General features: G+C 54.8%; 2 protein-coding genes across 2 annotated transcripts in view; one reads left to right on the top strand and one right to left on the bottom strand.

Moving 5' to 3' along the window:
• The window catches only part of RGSL1 (regulator of G-protein signaling like 1), a 14,915-nt gene extending 12,797 nt beyond the window's left edge, over positions 1-2,118 (bottom strand). The window contains exons 1-4 of the mRNA XM_009892923.1: positions 2,106-2,118; positions 1,179-1,261; positions 828-902; positions 595-712 (exon numbers count right to left, since the gene is read on the bottom strand). Coding sequence (XP_009891225.1) covers positions 595-712; positions 828-902; positions 1,179-1,261; positions 2,106-2,118 — 289 coding nt within the window. The remainder of the gene's footprint in view (positions 1-594; positions 713-827; positions 903-1,178; positions 1,262-2,105) is intronic.
• A 4,578-nt stretch (positions 2,119-6,696) lies between these two features.
• Positions 6,697-7,597, top strand: part of GLUL (glutamate-ammonia ligase) — a 14,037-nt gene continuing 13,136 nt past the window's right edge. Inside the window, exon 1 of the mRNA XM_009892837.1 lies at positions 6,697-6,830. Coding sequence (XP_009891139.1) covers positions 6,697-6,830 — 134 coding nt within the window. The remainder of the gene's footprint in view (positions 6,831-7,597) is intronic.

Genomic DNA, 7,597 nt, shown 5'->3' on the forward strand with positions numbered 1-7,597 from the left:
GCGCGTGTTTGCTTTCCCCAGCAAAGCCAGTAAAGCCGGGGGGCTGGGATCCTGCGGTGCAACCCCCCCACACCCCGTGCCCAAGGAGAGGATTAGGATGTGAGCAAGGAGCCGTCTCCTGCCTGGGGATTAGGGTGAGTAACGGGCCCGTGCTATGGGGGAAGGAGGCAGGGAAGGCGCCGTATTGCTAGACGGCGATGCAAGCCATCCCCGTGCTGAGAAATAAGGGGGATGCTCGAGCTATAGCGCCTGCCCGCATCCCCGCGAGCTCTGCCCGCAAACCTGGGAAGACCCGGTGCTGCCGTGGCTGCCTGCACGGCTTCTCTCCTCGCAGCCTGCATGCTTTCCCGGAGCACAGGCAGGAAGGCACGGCAGCTTGCCGGCAGCACTGAGAGGAGCAGGTTCCCTTTTGCTACGGGATCTGAGCACTGCAAACGACGCTGGTGGCTGTGGGGATGTCCGTGGGGAGGGCTGAGCTAGTTTGAGGATCAACAGGACTTCACTCCTGGTGAATTCAGGAGGAACAGAGGGCAGAAAGGGCTGATGTTCGTGTCCTCCTTCTCTGCCACCACACATGCTCTCCTGAACTCCAACTATCAATGTTTACTGAGGGCTGGATGGACCCCATAAGCTGCACCAGGACTTTAAATGGCTTGTGCTCCTCCCAGTGCTTAAAAGCAAAATGATGCCTGAGTTTGAAATAATCCACTGGCTGAGTGAGCAGGAAAGCCGGAGAGCATGGCCTTGGCAATAAGGAACTGGCTCCTTCCCTCCCCTGTGCCCTTCCTCCCTCTTCCTCACCCTCATCGCAAGGGGCATTTTCTCACCAGGCAGCTTGGCAGCTCTGGCCAGAGGTCCCACCGGCCCATGCTGCTGATGTAAATGGGTGTCTGGCCAAAAACCTGTATCAAAAGGAAGGGGAAGAGCTGAAAGAGATGGAGGGTGGCAGGGGAGCCCAGAGCCCAGCTGTTCTAGTTAGTCCTCACTATGGAGAAGGGCATTGTCTGCCCTTTCAGACCTCTGTTTCCAAGCTGAGGTCCTCAGGTTTCCTTCATTTTCCAGCCTGAGTGTGTTGTATTCCCATTTTTCCTGGGGGCTCTAACACCCCAGAGGCTGAAAAAGTTCACCTGAGAAGAGCTCAGAAAGCTCCCACGATTTCTGGTGCAGAGTGGACTTACAGGAAGGTTCAGAAATGTGTTGAAAAAGTCGACAAAAACATCATCTCTCAGCAGAAGCCTCATGTCCGTGGAGGCTATGGTTGCTACAAGGGGGAGAAGAGAAAGTTACCTGGGCTTTGTGTTGCCAAGTGTGACGTAAATGTGAACCAAAGGATGAGTTTTGAGAGGCTGGAACAGAACAGCTCTAGGGGATGTGCGATATGGGCTGGTCCTGTGCACATATGGGAGGATTTGGACTTGGGGCAGTCCACGGAATTTGGGTTGCAGTGCACCCATGTGCTCTGGGTGGGTGGCACAGGGTGTTTGGAAAGCACCAAGGTCCAGCTGCACGTAGGAGCTGGAAAGTTCGAATGGCAGCTTTCTAAATAGCAAAGGTAAACGGTTCGTGGAGGCTGGGCACAAATGTGGTGGCATCTGTGGGGCAGGAGAAAGGAGGTCCTGTGGGTGAAGGAGAGGAGCTGTGTTCCTCCACCTTACCCATACAGCAGGTATAACCCTGCTATCAAGGAACCATGCGTTGTGCTTTGGTGCTGCTACTCCAGCCCCACTGCTCTGATGCCCCCGAGTGTTCTTGCTCAAGTTCTGGTAGCAAATCCCCCTAAATTAGCAGGCATCAGCAGGCTGGGGGCAGGCTGCGGCTCTGGGTAGAGTGACAGTTGCTGCAGACCCCCAGGAGATCTACGTAGTGTGCCCAACACCTCCCATTATCCTGTGAAGTTCTATTCATGCCTGAAAGATCTGGAGACAAGGGGGTGGGTTGGCATCAGCCCAATGATGGGTGGATGCCCGTGGAAATGTCCACTTGTGTGAAGGCACAGCTGTGTCACAGCAAGGACTCGTGTTTCAGAAGCGTAACGTTGCTTTTTCCTCACTGTCCCCTTTGGGATGTCCTTAGAGGGGCTGAAGCCTCCAGCAAAGGTAACTTACCAGCGGCTGTCATGCTGCCGTGTCCCAGGGATGTGTTCCGGAGTGCCATGCTGCTTGTGACACGCTTGTCCTGGTGCTCGGTGGTCGTGTGGCTCTTGGGCACCACAGGGCTCTCAGCACCCCCCTCTTTGCTGTCCTTCAGGGATATATCACTTTTCTAATCATAAGCCCTGCAAACCCACTTGGGCAGTCCTGAAAGAAAACCCTTCCCCTCTCCCCACTCAGGCAAACTTCTTGCCTTCAAACTGGGTTCTTGGTAGCACCTCAGTACCATGCATGGTTGCTCTCATTGTGTCTGCTCAGGTGGTGACGGAAATCTCACAGGATACCCTTGCTAGAGCTGCCCTGAGCAAAGCAACCCCAGATTCCTTACTAGCTGTCCTGCTTTATTAGATTTGGGACTGAGACCCAACCTTGGAGACCCTCCAGTGGGAAGAGAAGAAAGGAAGAAAGAAAGAAGCACATCTCACTTGCAGTAGCAGTGACCCCTTTCCCTGGTGGGAGGAGGAATCTACTCCCCAGGTGGGTATTTGATCCTCCTGTCCTCAATGCCGTGGCGTCAGACCTGGCAGGACTGCTAGTGCCCTCCAGGTTTTGGGCACTGTCACGCCTGGGGTCTCTGGCGTGCCTTGTAGCAGGGAGGTGAGTCTGCTTCTCTGTGCTCTTGGTGGGCGTGGGAAGGGTTTTATGGCCTCTCCTGCACCGGGACATCTTTTCTGCACTTGCCTAAGGGGGGCTGCAGGATAGGCTCTGCCAACCTGGTGTTTCTAAGACGCCCTGAGCTTTCTCATTCTGGCCGTTCACAAAACACAGTTGCGTTACGTTGAACGTCATTTCCCCTTCTGTCGCTGTCATTGTGGTCCCTGTTACTGTCACCTGCGTGGGCACGGGCAGGTTGAAACATGGGTAACGGTGTGCCACCTCCCCGGAGCTGGAGCGGGCGCAGGTAGCGGGGAGGCAGGACCTGCACCCCACAGTGTCCCCAGGAGCGGGGCCACCTCACGAGGTGGCGCTGTCAAATCAGGAATACAAAGCTGTCCCCAGCAGCAACAGGGGTCTGCATCTCAGCAATGGGCTTGTACCTCCACAGCCACAATTGGTACAAGGACGACTCCTAATTAATTGTTGGGCTGGTGCTGGGGACCCCAGGATGACAGTCCTGGGCTGCTGGCATTGGCTTGCTCTGTCACCTTGAGCAAGTGAGTTCTTTCCTTTGTGCATTGCTGCGCTGCCCTGTGCGAGGAGGGTAACTGTGGTGCTGTACCAGGCCAGGAGGGACATGACAGACTCGTGAAAGCGTGTTAGGGATCACAGCTGAACTGTCTGTGCACACACGTGTGCCCTGGGGAGATCATGTCCTGCCACACTGCAAGGCACCGGCCACGCTGCATTAATTGAAGCTGTTGGCTTTAACAGCAGTGGGTGGTGTGCACGTCCTCATGGTGCGCATGGGATGTACGTGGTGACAACGAAACCACAAGCTGCAAAATAATGTTTTGGGGACGGACTTTTTACTAGGGCATGTAGTGACAGGATGGGGGGGAATGGCTTCAAACTGGAAGAAGGTAGATTTACATTAGATATTAGGAAAAAAAACTTCACTCTGAGGGTGGTAAGGCACTGGAACAGGTTGCCCAGAGAAGCTGTGGAAGCCCCATCCCTGGAGGTGTTTAAGGCCAGGCTGGATGGGGCTTTGAGCAACCTGGTCTGGTGGGAGGTGTCCCTGCCTATGGCAGGGGGGTTGGAACTTGTTGATCTTCAAGGTTCCTTCTAACCTAGAGCATTCTATGATTCGTGATCTGCTTATTCTAGTGGTGCCAGGCAGTGCTGCGGGAAGGAGTTATGGTAGACCCTAGAGAGGAGTAGCTCCCACCACAAATTCATAAGGATATGTGTTGCTAAACCCAAGAGAGGAGAGGAGCAGGTAGGGATGAGCTGGCGTGGTGGCAGTCTCACACATGAAAGACTTAAAAGTCATTGGGGAAAGGTTGCAACTGTCAAAAATATGTACTTTCTAGTTGGCAACTGAGCAGATGCCCAGTGAGACCCTCAGAGGCTGGTGGAGCTCTGCTGGTGTCTGTATGGCTCTGGGCTAACCTCAGCAGGACTCTGCCAGTTTCTGCCAGGAAAGGACCTAGGTTGTGAGCAGGAACAGGCCGACATGGTTACTGTAGGAATGCATGGGGACACTTCCATGAAGTCCCTCCCCAAGAGGAGACCCCAAGAGGTCCCATTCAGCCCAGCTGCAGCTTCCCAGGGTTTTGCTCAGTGCATGTATGGGCACATCTGTCCTGTTCATCATGCTGCAACGACCCCTTGCAAAAGGAGCTCATGTGAGCTGTGTGGCTACTAACCAAAATAAAATTTAAAAAAAAAAAAAAAAAAGCTTAAAGAGGTGGATGCATGAGCACAGCCCAGATTTAGAAGGGGGCTCGGAGAGGAGCGTAGAGTAGATGGACTCTTTGTACAAAGATAAGGGCAGCGTTGCAACACCAAACACGTCAGAAGGGCTTCGCTCCCTCCCTGTCCGAGCCCGAATTACCCATGTCCTCTGTCCCCCCACATGCAGGGAAGAGCCCACCCTCGGCAGACCTGAGGCCACCTCTGCCAGCGGCAGAGCCTCACACTGCTGGGGTGGCAGAGGGGGACGGGGCTGGGTTTCCCATCCTTGCCCAACAGAAACTGGCCCGGCTCACCGCAGCGGCAAAGTCCAAGGCTGCCCGACCACGGGGTCAGCCTCGATGCCTGCGGTCACTTGGCTGCTCGCAGCCTCCCCAGGCAGCCCAACCTGCCCCTTTCATTGCTGTGGGGAGGGTGAGAGTTGTTTCCCTTCCCCCCTGCCCCAAGCTGTGGTCGGTACCCACCGACCCCCAGCAGCCCCAAACACCTCTGCATGGCTTTTGGTCTCAGGTGATGGTCTACAGCCCCTGCAAGGTGGGAAACTCCAGCATGAAGGAGCAGTGCAAGCACCTTGCTGCACAACCCTGCTCTCCCTCTAGCACAAGTAATGCCCAGAGCGAGCTTTTGGGGCAAGATTCCCCCCCCAGCCCCAGCCTGTTCTCATATAAATAGTTTAGGATACCTCAAAGACTGTCAGCAATGGGTTTGATCCTTTTGGGCCCGTAGCACCTTACAACTTGAATTGTCTAAGGTCTCAGGTGTGGCAGTTCAGCTTTAAATAGTCATTCCTTTCTTGAATATATTAGGATTATTATTTATTTTTTTTAATGCGATTTTCATGCTCGGTCTCCTGGGTGTGTGAGATTTGCTTGCTTAGAGAGGACATCTCTGGTATTTCCTTATGTTAATGAGAAGTATTTTTGAGCCTATTGCCATCTGTCTGTAGCTTCCTTGCCGGGGATTTACGGAGAAGGCTGGGCTCTGACCCCATTACACCTGACAGCCCCTGCAGCACGCTCTGCGTTTGCGTTCCTCTTCTCCAGCTCAAGCGACATCGTTCGCATAACCTTATACGTGTGGCCAGCTCTGTTGACTTCACCGGTCCAGGTCAAGCATGTGCCGATGGCAGGACGGGGACCGAATTCAGCCATAGGGGAGGGAGGACGCGGACAACAGCACTTGGCTGGTTGCCTTTTATAATTTACAGCGTCACGCTGGGATCCTACTGCTGACTCCGCTTGGGCAGCGCTTTGGGGATCTCTGCACTCTCACTTACAGAGCTGCGAAGTGCATTAGTCTGAAATTAATCTGCCAGCCGCAGCTAACGCGGCCCTGACCTAGCTGGGAGCGCGTTTCGCTAATAAAAAAAAAAAAAAGAGGAAAAAAAAAAACACCCCAAAAAACAACAAAACCAACCCCGCCAATGCACACTGCGACCAATTTCCAACTGCAGGGAAAGGCATGCGCTGAGCGCTCCCTGGGATATTCTCCACCCTTGCACAGAGCAAACCGAGCCAAGCAATTTCTAGGTCTCAAATCCCGCCTGCCCCTGACGGTCTCATCTTCCAGCTTCCCCCTGGTCGCTTTTGAAGCCGAGCACGTGCTTCGCGGCGGCGACAGCGGGCGGCCCCTGCTCGCTGAAGGGACGCTCGGCCTCTGCGCAAGGTCCTGCACGTGTTGTGGGGCAGAGCCGCCGAGAGGTAGGTGCTGCCATTGCCGGGGCTGCTGCCAAACTGGCCCCGAGCTGGCACCAGCCATGTCCCTTCTGCAAAGAGCCCTCTCCGGGGCAGGGGGAAGGTGGGGAAAAGGGGGTGGCTCGGGGATGAAGCAATGCCATGGTTTCCTGTCAGGGGTGGCAAGGTGGGCATCGGGCAGGGTGACCGGTGCTGAGAAAAGGGGTGGAAGAGGCAGGAACCAGGGAGGGGGGTTGCACAAGGCTTTTTCTGGCTGCTGTGGTCCAAGACCCCTCTTCCCCTAAATGCGTCACAGGTGGGTATTGCAGCTGAGCTGCATCAGGAGGGAGCTTTTTTTTGTTTGTTTGTTTTGTTCTTCTTTGTGTGTGCCTCTGCACGTTTCTATTTATTAATTGGCTTTCCTAAATTGCAGCCCAGGTAGCCTGCTCTGCCTCCAAAAGCCCTCTGGTCACCACCCCTTGGCTACCCTTGACCCTGGCAGCATCTTCAAAGGGAGCATGGGCCTGCTGCGGAGCGTGCAATGTTTGCTCACTTATCGGGCGAACAGCTACCGCCTCCCTGCCTTGGGGGGTTTCGTCAGCCTCCCGCAGCGCTCCAGGGGAGACCGGTCGGCCACCGCTGCTTGCACAAGGTCAGTCCTACACACCCCCCCAGGTGCAGATGAGTCGTGTTTTCCCCCCCCTCCAGTGAGGTCCCTGTCCTCAGTTGGTGACTGCTGTTCGAGTCTTATCAGGGCAACTTGTTAATTAAGTGCTTGCTTGCCTTGCTAAGGCCTTAGGTTAGTTTTCCAGCCCTTGCTAATCATGGGTAAAAAGGGCTGCGTCTCCAGTTCCTCCAGCCCCATGAGCCACTCCGGAGCCCAGGTCTCAGCGGCAGTGGACACGCTGTGGTGGGTCCAAGCAGAGGCAGCTGTGCCCAGCGGTGGGCAAAGATGGAGGTGATGCCCCATCAGGACATCCAACCCATGTCTAGTCTTGCTTGGGTGTGTTTCAGTTACTTATACGGGACCTTGTAGCCCAAAGCGCTTTCTTGGATGGGTCTGAAAATGGTCTATTTAAATTTGGAAGTGTCTTAGCTGTTTGGCACAGGGAGAGAGGAGAGATGCTCGGCCTTCCTCCCTCCCAGCTGTGCCACTGCTAGAGGCTGGGGCATTTCGGGTGAGTCAGGCCGCCTCCTAGGATCCAACCGGTCACAACAAAACGGACAATTCCTCGCCACTGTGTGACATCTCTGTTTTAAAAAAGAAATCATTAATTTCTATTTAAGATATTTTCTCACTGCTGGTAAAAGGCAAACAGGTACCTAGGCTTGGCGGACCAGGTCTGCGATGTGTTGGGGTTGAGATCCTGGGGGGTGGCCAGCTCTCCAGCTGCAGGGTCTGAAGTGAGGGGCCACCCT

This window comes from Charadrius vociferus, unplaced genomic scaffold (assembly GCF_000708025.1).
Source record: "Charadrius vociferus isolate BGI_N301 unplaced genomic scaffold, ASM70802v2 scaffold39, whole genome shotgun sequence".
NCBI lineage: Eukaryota > Metazoa > Chordata > Aves > Charadriiformes > Charadriidae > Charadrius > Charadrius vociferus.